Source organism: Piliocolobus tephrosceles, chromosome 9 (assembly GCF_002776525.5).
Source record: "Piliocolobus tephrosceles isolate RC106 chromosome 9, ASM277652v3, whole genome shotgun sequence".
Taxonomy (NCBI): domain Eukaryota; kingdom Metazoa; phylum Chordata; class Mammalia; order Primates; family Cercopithecidae; genus Piliocolobus; species Piliocolobus tephrosceles.
The window spans coordinates 294,476-319,013 of record NC_045442.1 but is presented as its reverse complement, the minus strand read 5'-3'; the positions used below and the strand labels follow the sequence as shown (position 1 = coordinate 319,013).

At 46.0% G+C, this 24,538-nt stretch overlaps 1 protein-coding gene across 4 annotated transcripts in view; it reads right to left on the bottom strand.

Annotated features, from left to right (window-relative positions):
• The window catches only part of LOC113219537 (serine/threonine-protein phosphatase 2A 55 kDa regulatory subunit B delta isoform-like), a 38,906-nt gene that overhangs the window by 5,991 nt on the left and 8,377 nt on the right, over positions 1-24,538 (bottom strand). For 3 of the 4 annotated variants that reach the window (XM_031936142.1, XM_031936139.1, XM_031936141.1), the window contains exon 3: positions 3,072-3,169. In XM_031936142.1, the coding sequence (XP_031792002.1) occupies positions 3,072-3,169 (98 nt within the window). Of the gene's footprint in view, positions 1-3,071; positions 3,170-3,269; positions 3,554-24,538 lie in introns of those variants that run through there. The other variant, XM_031936140.1, reaches the window with a different exon arrangement.

Below are 24,538 nucleotides of genomic sequence, written 5' to 3'. Positions count from 1 at the left end.
ACCCAAAACCCAAGCAACCCCTCAGCCTCCTCCAACACTCCGAGATCTCATGGAGAGCCGTTCCGCTAGGGAAAGGAACTCTAAAGGAAGCCTCGGCGGGGACAGAGACAGAAGAGTAAGGGAGTAACATACAGGAAGAGGAGGAGGAGGAAGCAAGCACCTTCTCTTTTTGGACATGCTGATTTCTGATTTAACCTGATTCCTGGGGACTAGAGCTGAGCCTGGAGGGCAGGGAGTTGCACAGCCACATCCATAAATTCTGTGTGCCTTAGTTTTACCAGCTGGGCTTTCCCGTAAGACTTAATCTGCACAGAAAAATAAGAAAAGCTTGAAACTCAAGGTGCTGACTATGCTCCCTACCTCATCTTCTGCACAGCCAGAGCTTCCTGACAAGCTTCTACGGGCCTGACTCCTGAACCTCAGGCCCTGCACCCTTCCACCATCTGCTGGGGCACTCATTAGCCTTCTGAATCCCCCATGCTCCTTTGATTCTAAGATGCGCAGGCGGACACCTCTGAACCTTGCTGCAGCTTCTAACTGGGAGCTGGGGTCGCTTAATGGGCAGCAGCTTCATCCTCTTGGCGGCTGCAACACCATCCGCGGTCTCTCTGACCACGGATGAAAATGTGCACTGCCACCCTCACCCACACAGAAACACAGGACCACAGTCAGGGTCACACATGGCAACCAGCGAAATATTCTAAAAACAGATGGAACATGAAGGTCTTTCAGATGTTAACCAATATATGAAGGAAAAGAAAAACAACTGCCTGGGGTTTACCAAGTTGCAGTTGACTGGGTTTATTAAAGAACTTTAGTAGGGACTTGCTCCTGTGTAAATCTGTCACTCACATAACAACTTAATACATCTTAAATAAGCACTTAAAACTCTGTAATACCCAACATATTTTAGAACGAGATGCTTGACTTTTATCATGGTCTGTTTTATATTTGAGACTATTATTTTTGGGGTTAAGCAATGATTCACAAAAACAAGAGAAATTCCATTTTCTATCCTAAAAGCTGTTAGGCAGGGATGAGGTATTTTCCCTAAGGCTGTCGCTACAAGGACAGACTTTTGAAAGAAGCTAAAGTGAAGTTTTGCAGTAAGATAACCATGTCTCAGCAATTTGTTAAAAAGTCCTCCTGCTGGTCAGGCGTGGTGGTCCATGCCTGCAACCCCAGTACTTTGGGAGGCCGAGGTGGGTGGATCACCTGAGGTCAGGAGTTCGAGACCAACCTGGCCAACACGGTGAAACCCCATCTCTACTAAAAATGCAAAAATTAGCCGGGCGTGGTGGTGCGTGCCTATAATCCCAGCTACTCGGAAGGCTGAGGCAGGGAGAACCACTTAAACCCGGGAGACGGAGGTTGCAGTGAGCCGAGATCATGCCATTGCACTCCAGTTTGGGCGACAGAGCAAGACTCCATCTCAAAAAAACAAAAACTCCTCCCGCTTTAAAAGTATTATTTAAACACCACAACCCACTTTTACTTCTGTTGAAAAAGGTAAGGTGTATGGTTCTTTTTTTTTTTTTTTTTGAGATGAAGTCTCGCTCTTGTTGCCCAGGCTGGAGTGCAATGGTGCGATCTTGACTCACTGCAACCTCCGCCTCCCAGGTTCAAGTGATTTTCCTGCCTCAGCCTCCCGAGTAGCTGGGATTACAGGTATTCACCACCACGCCTGGCTAATTTTGTATTTTTCATAGAGACAGGGTTTCTCCATGTTGGTCAGGCTAGTCTCGAACTCCCGACCTCAGGTGATCGGCCCACCTCGGCCTTCTAAAGTGCTGGAATTACAGGCGTGAGCCACTGCACCTGGCCAAGGTATATGGCTCTTAAGTAGCATTGTGTGATATTCTACTTCTGAGATAAAAATACAAAATTATAAATATATCAAACTGTGAAGATTTAGAAAGACTGATAATATTACTTACTATTCACAAAAGGATTTCTTACCATCCCAAATCAGAGAAAACAGGAATTATAAAAATCTTTAACTACCTGGACATAATCAAAATTAAAGCTGCAACAGATATGTTTTGATAATGAAATTGGTTAGCACCTGTCAATTTTCCCATGTGGCCCAGGGACAGTCATCCTCCAGGCTCCCCTTCCTGGGGGCAGGGCCAGCGCTTCCTGTGTACAGATCTGCAGAGTGGGGAAGCAGGGCCCACCAGCCTCTAAGCCAAAGTTCACCATGCAAATTTAGAGACCAGACTTTGGAGATGATAAACTGTCCCTTTCATCTGTTAGGAAATTCAAGAGACAGTATTTACACTCTGTTAAGGAAAAGGCAGGACAAATATTTCGGACTCCAGGCATGGCTGCACCGAGCCAAGGTTCTTGCCCGGCATCCTTGCCTACCAAATCATGATCTCGCTTCCTTTATCACTGCTCATTAGGACCTCTGACGAGGCTCCAGAAAGAAGAGGGAGGGGGCTGGCAAGGCATCAGTGAAAAGGAAGTGCCGTGATCTGGAAGCCAGTGTTTGTTTATGAGCTGTGGGCTCCTCCAAGGCCCACACTCTAAAGGTTCCCTTCCCTCTGGACAGGTGAAGCCTTCAAGGGCGCATGGAGGCGTGAGTGCTGCTCACCTCTCCTTGAAGGGAAGAGAGAATTCACACCCCTGCCAGACTTCTCTGCAGGAAGTGCTGAGAAAGCTGCTCACAGCACTGCCCTACAGAACGCTCTTCTCCCTCAAGGCAGGGCAGGACGGCGGGGCTGGGCCAGAACCCGCACAGGCGAATAACGGGATTTTCAGAGACAGCCGCCTGAGTTCTTATGGAATGAAAGCACATAAATGCCCCTCACCACCACCCTGCATCCTTCATGGGGTCCCCAGCGGAATCTCCTCCCTACTGTGAAGACAAAGGCCTTGGAGACTTCACCGGGGCTCAGCAGCTGAAGCCAGAACTTAGAGAATTTCTGAAAGGAGACTGTATGGCTAATGTGATGGAACTGAATCTTAATGAAATGAGACAATGAGAAAATAATTTTGCTTCCTCTCTTCTAAGTTATATGCGAAAGGCTGAATAATTGCATTTGGTTTGTGGACTGAAAATTACTGACCTCTTGTTCACGCTGAAAAATAACAACTCTGCCGCCCTTGTCTCCTGTTGCAAGAAGATCTCCAGAGTAATTAAACTCAACGGTGGAAATGATGTCCGCTGTCAACAAAATACAGAAGCGATTTACCAGATGCAGTTTTGGGGAGGAGTCATGATACCAAAAAACTAATAAAAAGGATCAAAAGAAAGATAAACATACACAATGTTCTCCCAGAATAAAGCAAAATTGTCATGGCAAACTTGTAATTGCCAAGCGGCCACTCCTTGGTTCTGGTGCAGAGAACCTGCCGGCACAGGTGAATGGGTGAGTTTTACTCCACCTCCACGCCTGGGCCCCCGGTGCACCAGGATTTATCCAGACTGCGTTGTCTTGATACAAGGATAAAGGGTAGAAATTTAGAAAATTCATTTTTAAAAGAACAAAATGGAAAAAAATGGGTCCTGAAGAATGTTGCCTAACTTTATAATGCATACCTAATGTTAACTTTTACAATAAATCTGATTCTCATACAATAGTAATAAAAATGTTGTAACATTCTATGCTTTGTTGGCTTCTGGACAATGTAATATTCTAGACAGTAGAGGTTCCATGTCACTGTCTGGATACAGTTACCACCATTGATAATGATGACATCATTACCAAGTGAGACAACTGTCAGGGAGGCCTTGAGATCTCTGACACCACCACAAAGACCCCAGACACCAGCTCAACAGAGGCCAAGACCCTGGCGCAGAAGAACCACCACCACTAAGCAGTGCAGAAGTCCTCAGGTGTCCTAAGGCTAACCCTTCGGGTTGGGAGGGGAGTGCCTGGATTTATGACAGACATTAAAAAAAAAAAAAAAAAAAAATCCCAGGTCTGTCACTTGCACAAAGATTTTATATTTTCAGGGAGCAGTTCCATGATGGACTCTGGAGGAAGCTGGCTTCTCTGCAGTGCTGCTATGTCGTGTGTGGACTGACGAGGATAAGGCCTGGTGTGGTCTCCCGAGGGGCCTGCACCTTACCTTACCCTGCAGTGTGGGGGAGTCTCAGGAACAGCTAGAACACTACAAGCTCACCCCACTGCTGGGCACCAACTCAAGGGCTCACCCAGGGCTCATGGTATCTTTAAAGTAGGAAGTAAAAAACCACTAAATGGCTATTGTAAACAACCTACTTACTAATATATGGGCCCTAAAGTTGAAGTAACTCGAAGAGCTCCCCCTAAAAGCGGCTCTACTAGAATGCAAGTCTGAAAGGTCTGCAAAGGCGTTTTAATCGTGTTAGTGAAGGATTTCCACCAACATCTAACAGCGAGCTCCTGCGGCTGGCACTGGTGTTAGTGAAGGATTTCCACCAACATCTAACAGCGAGCTCCTGTGGCTGGCGCTGCTCACCGGGGCTTCACGTGGGATCCCTGGCCTGGGATTTCTTTCTTTTTAAAAACCTTCAGATTTTGGAAGAAGGATTAGGTTGCTTCTCAGAAGTGTCACTATTAAATTACTGAAAATAACCTACTTGCTTAAATGAAACTAAAATACTATGTATCGGATTAAAAAGGTCTACATCTATGTCATTTATACCCAGAGGGTGTATAAAATTACATAATTAATGGTATTCTAGCTCTGTCAGTGATTTTCAAACTTAATTAAATTGGACTGAGTCTTTTAAAAGAGAAACTCCTGTAACTGTCGGTGCTGAGAAATTTCATTAAGCTACGCAAACATGCGTGAACCTAAAGTTAGAAATACTGCAGCTCGGCCGGGCGCGGTGGCTCAAGCCTGTAATCCCAGCACTTTGGGAGGCCGAGACGGGCGGATCACGAGGTCAGGAGATCGAGACCATCCTGGCTAACACGGCGAAACCCCGTCTCTACTAAAAATACAAAAAAAAAAAAAATTAGCCGGGCGAGGGGGCGGGCGCCTGTGGTCCCAGCTACTCAGGAGGCTGAGGCGGGAGAATGGCGTGAACCCGGGAGGCAGAGGTTGCAGTGAGCTGAGATCCAGCCACTGCACTCCAGCCTGGGCGACAGAGCAAGACTCCATCTCAAAAAAAAAAAAAAAAGAAATACTGCAGCGCTCAATCTCTAAACCCAAAGTAAATACACAAAATTACAAAACCAACATTTAAATTATCAATATCAAATTAACCTGACAGAGATAGTTTTTAATAACCAGACTGATGCTGAAAGCATAAATATGGTATTAAAGGCACCAAGTTACGTTTTGATTTTTTTTTTGAGACAGGCAGTGCAGTGGCTCGATCTTGGCTCATTGCAACCTCCATCTCCAGGGTACACGTGATTCTCATGTATCAGCCTCCTGAGTCACTAGGATTACTCGTGTGCGCCACCACACCCAGCTAATTTTTTTATTTTTAGTAGAGACGGGGTTTTGCCATGTTGACCAGACTTGTCTCCAATTCCTGGCCTCACGTGATCGGCCCGCCTCAGTCTCAAGTGATCAACTTGCCTCAGTGTCCCAAAGTTGAGTTAGGTATTTTAAAACTACCATAAACTTCACCATGGCTGCATTCTGCCTCCATTTCCCTGCTGCGGTAGGGGTAGCTTCTGCCCACAATACAGCCTGGCACCTCCTGGCAGTCCCGGGGAGGCATCGGGTCTCTTCTCAGCCAGATGGGCTCCACTGCGATGTCACAATGCACCTGCCGCGGCACTGCTGCCAGCTGGCTGTGCAATCCTCACCCAACATCTGGGTCACATCAAATCTGCAAGGTGTCGGCAGCCACCCCGAGTCCTCTCAGACTCCCCCCCCGCCAAACACGGTGGGCCACGCGTGTGTGTTCATCTCCTTTACCCTCCCACCCCCGCCCAGGTGTCAGAAGAAAGCAGAAAAAGCATCTATGTGAGCAGCTTCAACAAACGTGGGGACAGCAAGGGGCTGGCAGAGAGATGCAGAAAGTCTTTCCACAGGTGCTTTCCCCAGGTCGCCCCCCATTCACCCTGACAGGTGGGAGCACACAGCTACTCCAGTTTCTTGTTCCTCAGACACTGGCTTCCAGCCACTGTCCCCAGGGTGCCCTCCGAAATACTCCAGCCCAGGGGAAAGGGCCTCAGTATTTGAACATTGGGGTTTCACAAGGACATGGCCAACCACAGTGAAGCCGCCAGCTGAAAAGCTCACGCCCACAGCAACAGCAGCCTCGCTCCACTCAGAAATAGAACCAACAGCCACGACCTGCAGAGCCTCAAGAAGTCACCAAAACAAAGATGGGTGGAGCCGGACACAGTGGCTCATGCCTGTAATCCCAGCACTCTGGGAGGCTGAGGTGGGTGGATCACCTGAAGTCAGGAGTTCAAGACCAGCCTGGCCAACCGTGCAAAGCCCCATCTCTAACCACTGCACTCCAGCCTGGGTAACAGAGTGAGATTCCATCTCAGTAAAAGATAACAAAAAACAAAAACAAGGATGGAATCTGAACAAAGAGAGATGGGAAAGCCCAATTCATGTTCTGGGGAGCTGTTAACTACTACCAGACACTGCAGTTCCAGTGCTTGGCTGAGTGCTTACTAGGAGCCAGGTGCTATTCTAACCACATGCGAGCCCTGCACTAACCTCATCAGGCCTTCTAGGAGCCCCAGGAAGCAGGACTATCATCAACCCGCCTGACGGAGAGGAGAGGGATGCTGGATGTGGGACCCTGCACGTCTGAGGTGGCAACCCCCTGCTGGTGAGTGGGGGAGAACACCTGGGCTGGTCTCAACCAGGACACCCAGCGGGGCCCCCAGGAAAGGAAGAATATGCTTCAGAAGGAAATGGGAGGAAAAAGTGCCATGTGAAATCCAAAGGGCAACAGTAATAACAAAAACCTTCAGATCTCCTCCAAAGGGTAGAGCAGAAAGAAAAGAGATGGACAACATGAAGGATAAGACAACCAGAGGATCCGTTTCGGTGGCCCACCTCCCAGCGGATGAGTTCTAGAAACACAACAGAGAAAGCAAGGGAGAAGCATCCAAGGCCCCGTTCCCAGGCTCAGAAGCCCGGCATGGCTGACAGCAGACCCAGGCCGTGCACATCTCAATACCAGGGACAAAGAGGAGCAACTAAAAATTTCCAGAGCAAATGAACAGGTCACATGGAGAGGGAGTCAGATGGCATCACACAGGTTGCAGGAAACATGAGTGGTTTGCAACTACCCTCAAACTTCTGGGAGAAGACAATTTTCAACCCAAAATGCTAGACCCTGTCAAGTTTTCGATCAAATCTGAAGGAGGAATAAAAATGTTTTTGAATACGCAAAGAGCGAAAACAAACAAACATGTTCTCAGGAAACTGCTGCGAGAGCCAATTTGGCAAAATCAGAGAAAAAGCCAAGAGAAAGATCAGGGATCTGACTTCCAAAAAATGGTGAGGACAATCTCAGGACATGAGCCAGGCGGCCAGCAGGCCTCAGAGTGGCCGTCCAGGCGCAGGAGACTGGTCTGGGGACAAGAAGAGCTGAGGGCTGATCTGAGGTGTTGGTATTTGATAGACCTGTTGAAGTGTTTGCTAACAAAACAAACAAAAACAAAGAACAAACAAACAAATGCACTAAAGACACAGATAACTAAGCATATGAGAAAATCAGGCAATCATTAGCTCTAGGAAAGTGAAAACTTGTATGAAAAAGAAAAGGCATAGTTCAATACACAATATTTACCTGTTAACAAATTACTATGTAACAAAAACTTGCAATAGATTTCTTTCAACCTCTTTATTTGTGGGGAGCGGGGGCACACGTGGGCTGAAGACAGTATCGGTGAAAAGCGGAATCATCAGTTGCCACACAGGAGGTTGGCACTTACAGTTCGAAATCACAGAATGAAAAGTGAGCAGTCCCAGCACGGGAGACAGAACCAGGGCAGCCTCACGTGGCAGGAGAGGAAGGGCAAGTGATGAGGAGGTCCCAGGTTTAAAGGCCATGTGGGTGCCATGAGGAAGCAGACTAGGAGCTGTGGATGGGGAAGGGGAAGTGGAGTCAGTGGGATCTGTAAAAGATGGCCTAGAAGTCACAACCACATGCCCCAGGGAGAGTCGGCCGCCGGTGGCCGGGAGGGAGGCGCGGAGCACAGCCGGGAGCTGCTGTGAGAATGGAGAGGGCAGGTGTGGGGGGCAGAGCACAGCCCCTCAGGCTGCGCTGTTTCCATGAGGCATGAGGGAGGGTCATCTGCTAGGAGTGAAAGAGAGGGGACACGGGTGATGTGGGGAGCCTACGGCGGAAGTCCCCTCAGAAGAGAGAAGAGTGACGAGTCTTGAGAAATGCAGACCTGCCTCGCAGTATCCATGCCCACTTCAGACCTGAGGCCAGCAGCTTATCTTTTTAAGCTGATCCTACATCTGAGTGGCTCTAAACCAAGCACTGTGTGGGCGGCCTCAAAACAACACAAAGCCCGTCTTCACACGGCTTACGCTTTAGTGAATGAAACACTAAGGGCAATACAAGACCATCAGGTGCCGTTCCCACCATGGCATTTCCAGCCTGCCCAGTGGCTGGGAGGAGGCAGAGGCTCAGAGGATCAGGAGGGGGAGCCTGGGCAGGGCAGGGACCCCCGAGTCTGGGCCCCAGGGGAGACGACGGCATGGAGGAAGCCCGTGTGGGGAGCAGGGCCACCCCGCTGGAAGCACAGGAGACAGCAATCCAAGGGGGTGCCTGAAATCAAGATTTCCAAGGCAGTGCAGGGGGCAATGACAAGACTGTCTGGGGTCATCAGCCTTCAGGAGATCCAGAAACTGCATCCGGAGAGAAACACCATGAGGACTGACAAACAACTCCAGGGTGAGTTCTGGGGTTGAGGACGGAGGCGCCTGTCGTATTATCACTCTACTTTTCTACGTACACCATTTCTAACTACTTCCTTTAACTGGTCAGTAAGATATGAATGCATCAGATCAGCTCTCGGATCTTCTTGTCCCCAGAGACAAGGTCTCCTACCCGTCTCCCCTGCCAGGATGGCCGTTCGGAAGCCTGCTGGCTGCATGGCTCACGTCCTGCGACTTTTCCTGATAGTGTTTGAAAACTCACTAAGTTTTTCAAAACAAAATAAAAATGTGACTATTTCACTTCTCTACTTCTCTGGATCTTCACTTGCGCCAGCCTCCGCCCGCGGCACCCACCACCTCTGCTGGAGGGTTGCTGCAGCCTTCAAGGGGTTCCCCCATTTCCTCTCCTGAGCCTCAGAGCCCAATGTCCAGAAAGCAGCGGGAGGAAGCTCTTGAAAAGCATAAAGATAACATTACCAGCCTGAAAACACCCTGTCAATACCCAAATACCACAATCAGTCTATTACCAGAAAAGATACAGTCCTTAAAACGCATCACCTAAAATTACTGTCACCGTCAACACAAAAGGGATCCATGACAGACACGACATGCAAGTTTCCCGCAGGTCCGTTGTGCTTCCCCTCTTCGGCTAGTTCTGGAGTGGTCATTTAAACACACTTCCTGGCACAGAACCACAGACCAGGTACTCCTCACAAGACCACTGCCCCTTCCCGATGGTCTTCACCTGGCCACCAGGAACTGAGGTGGCCTAGCAGCCCAAGAGGTGGTTATAAGGAAAACCAGTGCCCTACTGGAGGCACCAGCAAATCGGACCCCCAGTAAACACCCAGCCACACCAGGAGCACATTGCCAGGACGCCAGGCCCGCCCGCACACCCTCCCTCCGGGGCAGAGGAACTGGTGTCCACCTTCCCCAGCCGTCAGGGAAGGGCGAGTACAAGCCACCCTGCAATGTCACACTCTCATACACCGGCTGAAATGAGACTGACCTTTAAAGGTCAGTCTCTCGCAGCTCTCGCAGACCGCTCCTGGAGCACATGGGTACAGCAACTCTGAAAACCATCGGGCAATATCCACTAAGGCGAAACATGCATATCTGGTGACCCAGAAACTCCACTCCAGACACACAGCCACCAGAATTACACATGTGCATCACTGAACCACTTACGAGAACGTTCACAAAAGAATCAACTCGAATGTCCGTCAACAGTAGAAAAGATGCATAAACTGTGGCATATTCATACAACGGAACACCACGCAGCAATGAAAATAATCAAATGACCACCACCTAACACCACAGGTTACTTACAGAAAGCTGAACACTGCGGAGGACTTAGGGTGCAATTCCACTTATACCACGTTCGAGAGCGGGTGTCCGATGCGCGATGCCAACTGGGGCAGCAGCTGCCCCGGAGGGAGGGAGGGAGGGCCTGGAGTCCTGGCAATGTGCTCCTGGTGCGGCTAGGTATTTACTGGGGGTCTTTGCTGGGCGACAGTCAGTACTGCACGCCTGGGATCGGTGCCTTCTGCAGGTATCCCATACTGCAGCAAACACCCCACGGACTTCAGGCACAAGCAGCTGTCCATCTTCACTCGGACTCTCACCGCCTCCGAGTTCTGTGCCTCCCGCACTCCGACCCACGCACCCGCCCTCTCTGAAGGCTCCCTTCATCCTCTTGGTCTGAAACGTGCAATCCCCGACAGCAGCTTCCCCCAGGCCCTCTCCCCGGGGGTCTCTGTTCTCTCACACCCGACTCCCTGGGGAGAGTTTCTCCTTCCTCCATTTGATGCTCCCAGACCACGGCTCCTCCCTCCTCAAAATGACTGTCTCACCTTTCCTCTCCCCTCAAACGTCCAGCGCCCCAGCCACTCACCCCACCCACTTCCTTAATGAATCTGCTTATTTCATGAAAAACAGAAGAACCCAAAAGAGAACAGCTTTAATCTCACTGTCAAAGACACCCCCTGCAATGGAAGAAGCCACTGCTTCCAGCAGAGACCACCTGGAGCGGGATGACACAAGCCGGGCAGCTCTCTGGACTCGTGGTCACCACACCCTCTCCTCCCAGTCCTTCATGAACTCGCTGTAGGGAGTGCTCTGCTTCCCTGACTCACCAACTTCACCCATTTCAACCCACCCCTACTCTGGCAACCAGTTCGTTTCCTGCCGTTACCCACCCAATCACTTCTCTACACGCTGGGTAGAGGCAAGGTGCTGGGCGAGGCCATTTGTTTCCTGCTCTGCGGCACCTGGCAGAGCTGTGCTCACACACAACAGTCAAAACACACATCCAGCCAGAAGGTTTTTGGAAATCACAACTCCTTCACATAAAACTTCTCTGAGAATTTAGTACGTATGCAGAAAGAGGAGTAGAGCTGCTCTCCAAGGATGCAGAGTTGACTGAGGCTGCCAGGCGGTGAGCTCAACACAGGGCACTCTGGATATGACAAACTGACAGACCAGGGAAGTGGGAAATAGTCTACCTTTTCTAATGTTTTGTAGAGCCAGGGTCTCACTATGTCGTCCAGGTTGGTCACAAACTCCTGGGCTCAAGTGATCCTCCTGCCTCAGCCTCCCAAAGTACTGAATTACAGGTGTGAGCCACTGCACTCAGCTGGAAGTAAGACATTTTCTATAAGCAGACACAGATGCACACACATACACACGTTTCTGTGTCTTTTCAAAGAAACTCACCTAAAGGCAAAAAGTCCATTCTGTTCAAAAACCAGACAGAAACTAATAGAAGTGAATTATAAGCCTCTACCATATATTAAAAAAATTGGAAAACCATTTATGTCCAAGACCCAGTAAGATTCTAGAGACACTATAATCTAAAAGCATCCAAAATTGAGTTTATCCAAATTACTGACAGAGGCACGAGACAGCCAAACACAATATGTAGGCAAGTAGGGAAAGGTGCAGGGAGAATCTCTGCCCCGCCCAGGTCACTGTGCATGGGGTGGGGGAAGTCACCTAAACAACCCACATTGAAAAATCCTGTCCCTTAACACATGCCCAGTGAGGGAAATAAATCAACGTGGAGGGGCTCAGACTAAGGGCCTGTGCGCACTGAAGAATGGGGCGGAACCACCAGGAATACTCACCTTATGCTGGGGAGGGGCCTGGCCTCTTCAACCACTGTGTGGTGGCCTGGTATTCAATTTGGGAGGGGAAAACCTGCCTGCAGAACCCCTCTCTTTTCTGAGAGCTTTTCCTTTGCTTAATAAATTCTGCCCTCCTCACCCTTCAATGTGTCTGCATGCCTGATTTCTCCTGGTTGCAAGGCAAGAACCTGAATTTAGCTGACAAAAAAAAAAAAAAAAATCCTGCATCATTATGACTAGACTGGATAAAATGTGACAAAGCAGAAAATTCTGCATATTACTTTCTAGTCACTTAGGCACTAAAAAAAAAAGTTTGTGGCAAATTATTCTAAAATGCAGAAGTCAGAAAGAACAACTGAAACTTAATTTCTCTGCTACAGGAACAAACTATTTTTGAAATATGAGAAGTATACCATATCCTAGGAATGCAAAGTTGGTTTAACATACAAAAACAAATCAACGTAACACACCATACTACCAAAATTAAAGGACAAAGTCCACATGGTCATCTCAATAAATGCAGATAAAGCATTTAACAAATCCAACACCTTTCCATGATAAAAACACTCAACCAACTAAGAATAAAATGCAACTTCCTCAACTTGACAAAGAGTACCTACAAAACCACAGCTAACATCACACGTAATGATGAGTCTGAATGCTTTTCCCTTGAGAGCAGGAACAAAACAAGGATGTTTGATTTGTTAACTTCCAGTAAACATTCTACTGGAAATTCTAGCTGGGGCAATTAGGCAAAGAAAAGAAATACAAGCCATCCAGATTAAAAAGGAATAACATATCTCTATTCACAGCCAGCATTATATTGCATATAGGAAATCCTAAGGAATCTACAAACACAAAACCCATCAGAGCTAATAAACAGGTTCAGCAAGGACACAGGATGCAAGGCCAATAAAGTCAACTGCACTTCTACACCTAGCAATGAAAAATTCAGAAACAAAAGCAAGAAAACAACTCTGTTTACAATATCATCAAAAAGAATAAATACTTAGGAATAAATTTAATCAAAGTGACAAGATTTGTACATTGAAAATTGCAAAATATTGTAGAAAAAAATTGAAGACCTGAATATACGGAAAGTTATCCTGTGTCACGATTGGAAAACTTAAGAAAATATCTCCAAACTGTTCTACAAGAGTCAAGGTATTAACCCTATCAAAACCCCAGCTGCTTTTTTTTTTTTTTTTTTTTTACAAAAATTGCCAAACTAATTCTAGAATCGTATGGAAGTGCAAAGGATCCAGAATAGCCAAAATGATCTTTAAAAAGAGCAGAGGTGGACGACTGACATTTCCCGATTTCAAAACTCACCATAAAGCTATAGTAACCAAGACAGTATGGTATTGGCATGAGGACAGACATATACACCAATGGATCACAGGTCATAGTCTAGAAGGACATTTATGGTCAACTGATTTTCAACAAGTGTACCAGGACAATTAATGGGAAAAGAATACTATTTTAATAATGATGCCAGGACATCTAAATATCCACATGCAAAAGAAAAAAGCTGAACCCTTATTTACACCACATATAAAAATTATATATAAATATCATTATAATTCACTGCACATAAATTATATGTATATAATTATACATAAATATGGATCAAAGACTTAAATGTAAGAGCTAAAGGAATAAATCTGCACAATCTTGGATTAGACAGTGGTCTCTAACATATAATACCAAAAGCACAAACTTTTGAAATAAAAAAATAAAGTGGACATCATCAAAATTAAAAATTCTTGTGCATCTAAGAACACCATGAAGAGACTGAACACACAGCTCATGGAATGGGAGAAGTTGTTTGTAAACTGTGTATCTGATAAGGGACTTGTATCCAGAATACCTGAAGAACTCTTACAACAACAAAAAGACTGGTCTGGGCATGGTGGCTAACACCTGTAATCCCAGGAATTCAAGACCAGCCTGGGCAACATAGCAAGACCCAATCTCTATCAAAAATTTTTAAAAAGTTAGCCAGCTGTGGTGGTGTGTATCTGCAGTCCCAGCTACTTGGGAGGCTGAGGCAGGAGGATCGCTTGAACCCAGGAGTTACAGTGAGCTATGACCGCACCACTACACTCTAGCCTGGGTGACACAGCAAGACCCTACCTCTAAAATAAATAAATAAAATAAAAAGACAAGCCAATTGAAAATGTAATTTTTAAAAAAAAAAAAAACATAAAAATGTCCAAATAAGTACAGGAAATGCTCAACATCATTAATCACTAGAGAAATACAAATCAAAAACACAACTATTAGGATGGCTAAAATCAGACAATAACAAGCGTAGGTGAAGATGTGAAGAAAAACTGTTCAAACACTGACGGCTGGATTATAAAATGTTGCAGCCACTTTGGAAAACAGTTTGGTAGTTCCTCAAAAACATTAAACACAGTTGCCATATGACCAAGCTCCATTCTATAGACCCAAGAGCACAGAAAACACATGTCTAAACAAAAACATGTACAAGAATGTCCACGGGTGCATCTGTAAGAGCCAAAAAGTAGGAAGAACCCATCAACTGATTAATGGATAAACAAAAATGGAAAACTGTTTGTCCAGGAAAAAGGACTGACGCATGCTGCAGGATACACCTCGATGGCATCAGGCTGGTGGGAAGCAGCCGGCACAGAGGGCTATGACTCCATGTATATAACATGTGGAGAACAGGCAAATCCACAGAAACAAAGTAATCAGTGGTTACCAGAGGGCGGAGCAGGGAGGGAATGGGAGGGACTGCTAGTGGGTTTCTTTGGGGAGTGATGGGAAGGTTCTAGAATTGGATAGTGCAGATGGCCATACAACTCTGAATATTCACCCGCACACTTCACAAAGGATGAGCTCTGCGCTCGATGAATTACAGCTCAAAAGCTGTTTTAAATAAAACTACCCCATAAAAACAAATGGATCAAGTCACTAAAACGGCCTCACAACTTGTGAACATTCTCAAATACACTCTAAAAGTAGACTAAATTATTACAAGTTTTAAAAACAACCAACGAACAAAAATCTGCTATAAATTTGTTTTCCACAAATTACTAAATTCATTTTCCTATTTAAACCTAAAGGGACTTTGTTTTCTTTTTGGCTACTTTCCAATTTTTTTTTTTAAGAAAAAGTTGACACATAACTCATTTTTGTGATGAGGAGTACTTAACATCCACTCTTTTTATTTTTCAAGAATACATCAGCATTAACAATAGTTACTGTAAATACAGCTATTTGACTTCTCAGAAGCATATACATGAGTAAATGACATCAGAGAGAAACCGTCCATCTTTTATTATGTTTTACTGGAAAATTAGCATTTGTATCACTCTGTTATCATAAGTCTTGTCTTGTCTAACAAATTTCAGAAGACTTCAGAATTTGGGAACCATATTAAATCACTGCCACTGAAGCCTATGAAAGGTAGGACCACTCTTTTCAAGGAAAATCTGATTTACTAAGAATATTCCAGGCTATTTCCCCCATGCCATGCTGAAAAATGAGAACATCTTTATCCAAAAGGCTGTCTGACCGAATATATTTAACCTTTCTCTCAAACATATTAAGCAACTTGAATTACTACTAGGCAATTTTATGCTCAATTTCATGCTTAGAAGTTCTTTTTGCAAATAAGAACTGTGTGAGCCATGGTAGACTCAGATTTACAGGCAAATCAAAAGCACTTTATAACCAACAACAGGCCAGGGGCTCTGACACGATCACCAGCATAGTCACTTTGGAAAATTAAAAATACACTCTCCCCGACTGAGCAAAACTGGGTTCCAGCCCACCTCCGCACACTGCAGCCACTGAGTTCTATTTTTTAAACTCAAATCTGACCATGCGGTTTTGAATCCTCACTGCCCTCAGGCAAGACTGACATCCTCATCTGACTCCCTCTTCGCTTTCACACCCCATCGCCCAGCCTGTTCTTCTCTCCTGTGTCAAGTCCTCCCGCCCTCTCTCCCGTGTGCAGGCTCCTTCCATCCCTCATCCCTGTCCAGGCCCATCCCTCATCCACATCTGAGCTCAAGCGTTCCTTGTTCAGGAAGCCTTTTGACTCCCGGAGCCCTCGTCTAACGGCAACAGGTAACTACTTAACTGCCGAAGCCTTAGGACCCTGTGCGCTGTGGGGCAGCACCTTTACTCATGGTGCCTTCTCAAACCGCACCCGCAAAGTGAGGCTGCGGTACCCCCCGGTCATTCCCCGCACGTCAGCAAAGCCTCTCTGGCATCTCCCCTGGCAGATCTAGACATGCAACAACAAATACAACTATCTTTAAGTATTTCAGAGTCAAACTAGCAAGAAGGTAGTGACGAGTATTTCCCTTGCCTATACAGAAAAGATCATCACTCTGACAACTGGTATCAAAAGGGGAAAAACATATCTCAAACTTTAGGAAAGGAACCTGCCCATCATCCTAGCAAAACAAAGCTGCTCATGTTTCTCTCCCAATAACTTGTCCCTGAAATTCATCTTCTATTATGAGAAACACACACAACCCTGCGATTCCTGTTTTATTTTTTGTAAAGACAGGGTCTTGCTATGTTGCCCAGCTAGAGTACAGTGGCGTGATCTTGGCACACTGCAACCTCCTCTGCCTCCCGGGTTCAAGCGATTCTCCTGCCTCAGCCTCCTGAGTAGCAGAGACTACAGGTATGCACCACTACGCCCAGCTAATTTTTGTATTTTTAGTAGCAACGGGGTTTCACCATGTTGGCCAGGCTGGTCTCGAACTCCTGAGCTCAGGTGATCCACCCACCTCAGCCTCCCAAAGTGCTGGGATTACAGGCCTGAGATACCATGCCCAGCAATAATTTTTAAAATAAACAAAAGTAGGTTAGAAACAAACCTCCTACTTCAAAAACTCCACATCTAATTCTGCCACAAAAAGGAATGAAACTCTGGCATATGCCACAACATGGCCAAGCCTTGGAAACATCACGTGCAGTCAGTCAGATGCAAGCGGACAAACACTATGTCAATTCCACCTGCATGAGGCCCCTAGACTGGGCAAACCCAGAGACAGAAAGCAGAATGGTGGTCGCCAGGGGCTGGGGAAGGGGAGAAGGGGAGTTACTGTTTAATAGGACAAAGTTGTGTTGGTAATGAGGAAGCTGTTTTGGGAATAGGTAGTGGTGACAGGTACACAACACTGTAAGTGCATTTAACATCACTGAACTGCACACTTACAAACGGCTAAAATGATAAATATTATGCCATGTATATGTTATCACAACTAAAAAAAAATTCCTAGACCTCAAAAAAAAAAAAAAAAAAAAAAAAATCCCAATCTATGCCAACCTGGGTGTCACGTTTCTCTCTGCAGGTCAAGTGAAACACGGCCCAAACCACCCTAAGTTGCTGAGATACAGATGCGAACTCCCCAGAGCCCGCCTCTGGGTGGCGATGTCTGCCTCCACCACAGCCTGTCCTGCGGGGAACACGGAGGTTACCAGGGTGCCTGGCCAGAGAGAGGTTCCATCTACTTTTTCAATAACCCAGCAGCAGACGTTTAATGGATTTCTATGATTCCCATTTTACCTATGACGTACTGATCACTACTTCAGGGAGTATGCAGAAAGCCCTATGCTGATACCTTCGTAATCCAAATAGATTACCTCTTCCACTACTGAATTCTTTAATGAACAGTAAGTAAACTGAGAATGGTTAAAGTAAAAACTTTCTCATTCTCTCCACTTTAAGTCAAGATCACTATTACACACCTGAACTTAACCGGGGCTCTATAGCAGAGGAGATTAATAATTTTGGTTAATACTACTTCAAGGATTATCTAGTATTTCAGACGCCTTTAACAACTTACTGATACATCTATCTGTTACCATAAACGAAGTCAAAATCTACGAAACGTGACCTGTGACATTCAACTAGATCTCTAGGGTCTGACAAAATTGCAGGGAGCGGAGAAGCACGGCCGCGGCGGAGCTGCAATCCACCATCGGCCTCTGTCTGATAAAAGTGCTTTTAAAAGGCAACCCATGGATCTATTCGGATAAACACTCAAGAGCAGGGACAGGCTATGAACCTATTTCACAGACACTGCCTCCGTGAGGAAAGAGTGCGGGCAACGGAGTTGGGGAGTTAAAACGGAGACGAGACCCTCGACGTGACCGTAGCCTTCACGTCTTCAAAAACCCAAAACGATGGACCATTGTTAGGTGTGGAGTACGGGGGTGTTTATTTGTATTATATATTGTGCTAATAATATATAATTATTTATTCTAAAAGCAACCTATATGTCTATCCAAACGTGAGGTGGCAAACAACGGAGCCTCCCATACACAGGTTACTGCAAAGGACAGAAACAAAGCTGAGACGCCGCCTTCAATGCCTATGAAAGTCAGGAACTTTTACAAATGCACTGATACATGTAAGGCACGACTCCCCCCTTTTCAATCATTATTATTAGCTGAGTTTTTGTTTTGCTTTCTTTTAAATCTAGTTATGTACTAGAGCTTTTGTAATGAATACACTTTCAGGGATACTACTTTGCCATTCTAGATTGGAACAGAACTATTGAAATGGAAAAAAAACAACAACAAAAAAAGTTTAAGGTATTTTCAAACACGACAAAATGGCAGCCTAAAACAGTTAAAATTCCAGAAACCGGAGCACAACAGAAGGTGCGGTGATAAGCAGTGCTGAGTCATTATTAGGGGCACACGGACAGAAAAACCTTCCTCCTTCGAGTTGCTAGAACTCCCTCTTTACCTTTTCTTAAGGGCACTTTTCTCCTTATATCTACAAAACAATGCATTCTTAGTGTGGAACATAAAATAATACAGAAATGTGCAGAACAAAAGCCAAAGTCTCTGTTCAGTGCAGACGTGATCCCCCTTTCCCCCAGGCACCCCGATGTTGCCCCTGGGTATCTGCTTTCCAGAGCAGCATTTACGACCACACTCAGCTGCGGCTGGGGCCACTGTTCTTCTGCAAAAGCTGCTGTTTTTCACCCAACACAGACTGCTCTCCGAGGAGCACAGAACACTCTTCCTCCACAAAGTGTGTCCTAACACATGTAACCGCCTCACTACTTTTAGGCATTTAGCCTTTTCAACACCGTATTGCTGCAGCGCACATCCTTCTGAAATGCTGGCCTATTTCCTGTAGGATTCCTACAAGTGGAACCTTGGGGTCCTAACCCTTGTGTTAAGTTTGAGAGAGAGATGTCAAATTACCCTCCAAAAAATGAGTGTACACGCTTTCCAGAAATGACTAGGAAAAATGGAACATTATTGTTGCTTTAATTAAAATGTCTTTGCTTATTTTATTTGAGACAGGGTCTACTCTGTTCCCAGGCTGGAATGGGGTGGTGTGATCACAGCTCACAGCAGCCTTAACCTACTGGGCTCAAGGGATCCTCCCGCCTTGGCCTCCCAAAGTGCTGGGATTACAGGTGTGAGGCCGGTCACATCTTTGCTCATTAATGCCATTTCTATGATGATTTATGTTAACTCTTTTACTCACCACCCACTTAAAACAAATCAGCCATGAGATGTGGTTAAACATGCAGACCTATTGTTTTTTTCACTCAAATGTTGCTAATTATCAGAGAACTGACTGCCTCTTTCGGGCAGGTGTGGTGACTCACCCAAGGACTCCTAAAAGCACTTCCTGTGTGCCGGTGCAGTCCCAGGTGCTGTGTACAATGCAGAAAAGCACTTCCTGTGTGCTGGTGCAGTGCCAGGTGCTGTGCACAATGCAGAAAAGCACTTCCTGTGTGCCGGTGCAGTGCCAGGTGCTGTGCACAATGCAGAAAAGATCAGCACAGCCTGTGTCTTCACACGGCTGCATTCCTATTTTAATTGTGGTTTTATCATCTCTGGAGATCCAGATAAAATAAGCTCAAGTATGTTTCATGTTCTGAGGTATCTAACATCATTAGCAAGACTTCTGTGACTACTCCAGGACTGCCTGTTTTCGTGGTTGCCCCTGCCTCTGAGCTCTGAACTCCTGACAGTCCACATCTGCCATGGCGGTCCCATGAGATAATAATGGAGGCCTGTAACGGAGTGAGCCCTACCACCTGGGCTTGATAAGTGTACTCTTAGACACTCGCATGGCAAAATGGCCTAAGGACGCACTGCTCAGAAAATATCCACCCCCATCATTAAGCTTCGCAGGATGTATTTAAGTTCAATTCACCAATCGCCTTTTGTCCCACTCATTATTCCTCTTCCACCCCATTACTGACTCAAACATGGATCTCAGCTCTTTTTCTTCATTTCCAGAGTAGCAACAGCAATAAAAAAATCTAGTCAAAGACACATGTATAATAAATTCAACTGTACTTGGAGAGGAGAGTGTGGAATTGGGGCAGAAGAATTAAAAGTCAAGGTCAATAATTTTTAAAAACTCAGAAGACTAATATTCATAATATATAAAGAACTTTTACAAGCTGGGTGCGGTGGCTCACAACTGTAATCCCTGGACTTTGAGAGGGAGGCCAAGGTGGGCGGATCACTTGAGCACAGGAGTTCGAGACAGCCTGGCCAACATGGTGAAACCCCATCTCTACTAAAAATTAAAAAAAAAAAAAAAAAAAAAAAATTGGCCGGGCACGGTGGCATGCCTGTAATCACGCCTCACGAGGCTGAGGAAGGAGAACTGTTTGAATCTGGGAGGCGGAGGTTGCAGTGAGCCAAGATCGCACCACTGCACTCCAGCCTGGCTGACGAAGCGAGATCCCATCACAAACAAACAAACAAACTCACTTTTACAGACTTGACTTTTTTAAGTTCAGTAGAAAAATGGACAAAAGATGTGACCAAAGCAATTCACAGAACAGAAACAGTCAAGGAATGTGCATGGCCTCTGACACCGCGTACCCACTCCTGGGCGTCTGCCACCCAGGAAGGGCAGAAGGATGGACGAGACTCTCCTGCACTGTCATCAGAAACACCGGACTAAATAAGTAAGGGAATACTATGCAGACATCAAAAAGGATGAAATGAGCCACATAAAAAGGCAGCCTGGTTAAAAGTTTAAGTATGGGCTCTGGACTCAGAATGTCTGCGTGCAAATAATGGGTATAGCACCTATTAACTCTGAGACCTTCACCAAGTAACTTCATCCTCCTGATACCTGATCATCTCATGTGTATGATGAAGGCAACACAGGAGTACTTACATCTCAAGGGGCTGTGGCCGGGGGTCAAATGAGCTCCAGTATGGCTGAGCAGAAAGCCCAGTTCACTGTAAGATCTCCAATTATAGACTCAGTGAAAAAAGGCAGGTGGCGGCTGCATGCCATGGCTCATGCCTGTATTCCCAGCATTTTGGGAGGCCGAGGTGGGAGGGTCACTTGAGTCCAGGAGTTCAAGACCATCCTGGGCAACACAGCAAAACCCTGTCTCTACAAAGAAATAGAAAAAAGCTGGGCATGGCAGTGCACACCTATAGTTCCAGCTACTCGGGAGGCTAAGCAGGGAGAGGATTGCTTGAGCCTCATCAGGCTGCAGTGAGCTCTGATCGTACCACTGCACTCCAGCCTGGGTGGCAGAGAAGTAAGACCCTATTTCCAAAAAAGGAAAGGAAAGGAAAAGAAATAGCAAAAAACAATATTGAGTAATACAGAAAATCTTATTCAACGTCTAGAAAAAGGTTCCACATTTGTGGATTAAAAAAGATTGCTGATACACAAACTAGGTTTTAAAATATAAATGAATACATAAACACATAGAAAATGATCTACAAAGATACAGTTAAGAGCAGTGGGTTCTGAAGAAGACTCCAGGACAGCAGTGGGATGAGGAGAACTTTCATTCTGTGCTCTTGATCCAGCTGTTCTCAGCTGTTCTATCATTTGATTTTCTTTAAATAACAAACACTCTATTTTTGTATTGTGAGACAAAACCAGTACAATCTGGTAAAGACGAGCGAGGACAGTTAATCCTGAAGTCTGCCCTGCCCTTCCACTCGTACTGCTAATGGCTGGCATTCCAGCAGCAGCTCTCAAAGTGTGGTCTGTGGGCCCTTGAGGATGCAACGGTCCTCAAGAACCTCTCAGAGGGTCCATGAGGTTGAGACTATTTTCATCATAATCCTTGTACGTCATCTGCCGTTTTCACGCTGTTGTCATTTCCACGGATGAGCAAAGCCAAGGGCAGGTGGAGCTGCTGGCGGCTCAGCACGATCTGTGGCAGCAGCCCCAAGCTCTCCTTTCCACACCCTACACAGGCAGGGAAAAAGGGAAAGAAAAAGGGAAAAGGCCAGTTTTGCTTAGCTTATTCCCTGATGAACAGTTAAAATAATTCTCCACTTTATGCAATTCCAACCCTGTGATAAAATGTGCCACAAAAGAACATTTGCTGCATCCCCAAGTACAACTGTCCCGAGAAAAAGCACACAGTACAGCTGTCTGTGTTGAAAAACAAAACACAGGCCGGGCGCGGTGGCTCAAGCCTGTAATCCCAGCACTTTGGGAGGCCGAGACAGGTGGATCACGAGGTCAGGAGATCGAGACCATCCTGGCTAACACAGTGAAACCCCGTCTCTACCAAAAAATACAAAAAATTAGCCGGGCGAGGTGGCGGGTGCCCGTAGTCCCAGCTACTCGGGAGGCTGAGGCAGGAGAATGGCGTCAGCCCGGGAGGCGGAGCTTGCAGTGAGCCGAGATCCGGCCACTGCACTCCAGCCTGGGCGACAGAGTGAGACTCCGTCTCAAAAAAAAAAAAAGAAAAAGAAAAACAAAACACAAAATTGAGTTTCTCCCATCACATCCTCACAGCACACTTAAGACACCGGATGTGTGGGGACCTCTCCCATCAGCAAGGAAGCAATCAATTCTGCAGCCGGACACTGGCTGGGGTCCCCTGATTCCATTAGATCTTGACGCTGGGAGAAAGCATCAGATCCCACAGGTTGAGTGCTCTGTCCCACAAGACTGCGCCCCCACTTCGAAAGGCAACGACAAGCCTCACGTTGTGTTACTTGTGCTTCTGACTGACTTGCTATCAATCAGTGTCCACAACCCTGACTGGGCACACACATCTCAGGGAAACACTTTAATTTAGCGGTTTATTATAAAGGATACCACAAAGGACACGGAGGCGATGCACACGGAGGCGATGCACAGGGCGAGGGATGGGGGCTGAGACGCAGAGCTCCCACGCCCTCTCCGGGTGGGCCCCCCTACAGAAACATCTGGAAGCTATCTTCAAACCCAGCCCATACATAGGCAAGACTGTTTAAATCACTGGCCACTGGAGATCAGCTTAACCTTCAGCTCCCCCGCCCCTCACCACTCCCCAAGGTTGGGAATTAGGGCTGAAAGTCCCAATCCTCTAATCCTGCCTAGGTCTTTCTGGTGACCCGACCAGCCCCCGTTGTGAAGTTACCCAGGGGTTGCCAGCCCTTAGCCAACTCATTCCCAAAAGACACCACTGAAGAGCCCAATGATTTTAGGAGGTGTGTACTAGCGAAGACCAAATACACATTCCACAGTATCACACAAACTGAACTAGCCCTTTTTTTCATGGGATGCCATTTTTATTTGAAAAAACTGACCAACTTTGGTTTATTAAGAGTTTGGTATGTGGCAGAAATTTACTTGAAAATGAACATAGTGAGCCTCTCATTTCACAGAAAATAACTGACAGTATTTGTTACCAATGATAAAATCCAAGCTTTCAACAGAAAATTAGAATTTTGGAAAACTTTTATCTACTACTGCTAATTTGACAGTTTCTCACTTTCTCTTCTGATGAGGTCAGTGGTGACATTAAAAAAAATATGATTTTCTTCAATTTTATATAATGGAATGTGTTAACATTTAGGAAAAAAAAAAGAACTCCATGTAACAATACTTCCGAACGACCCCCATGTGATGTTAACCAAATCATGTCCACGAGCTAAAGACCCACTCTGAGCACAAGACAGACCTCAGGTTCTGACGGAAGAGAGCACAGAAACGCCACTGACCCCCCGGGCCGGTTCTGACAGAAGACAGGACAGAAACGCCACTGACCCCACAGGGCCGGCACACTCAAGTTACCACCTGGCGAGTTACGGTGCATCGCGAAGAGCCTCCGGGATGACCCCTCCTCTGCCCACATGGAAGCGTCAGGCCACATTTTCTTTACACATTTCAATAAAGTAACTGGAACACACTGAATGCAGAAGCAGTTCTGAGAATCCAGCCGTCACCTCTTAAGCCACATATTTTAAAAGGATGTGCAAAAGTATAAAAAAAAAACACTGTTCTTCTCGCTCAAATTTGTTTTTGAAAAGTTGTTTCTCACTAAAAATGTTAACATGTAGTAGATTATTTTAAAGTAAAATAAATATTTTAAGTTGTTCTCTTTTAATTTGAAATATAGAAAACGTCAACAGCTATAACCAGCACAAAGGCTCTCTGGATCTTGAGTGTAACTATTAAGAATATAAAAGTATTCCAGCACCAAAAGACTTTGCGAACCCACTCTAGGGCAGGGGTTAGCAAACTACAACCTGGGCGACATCTGGCCAGCTGCCTGTTTCTGGAGGCATGCTCCTGTGGACGCAGGGCACAGAGCCACGCCCATCCATCTCTGCAGGGTCTATGGCTGTCTTCCTGCTAAAGGCAG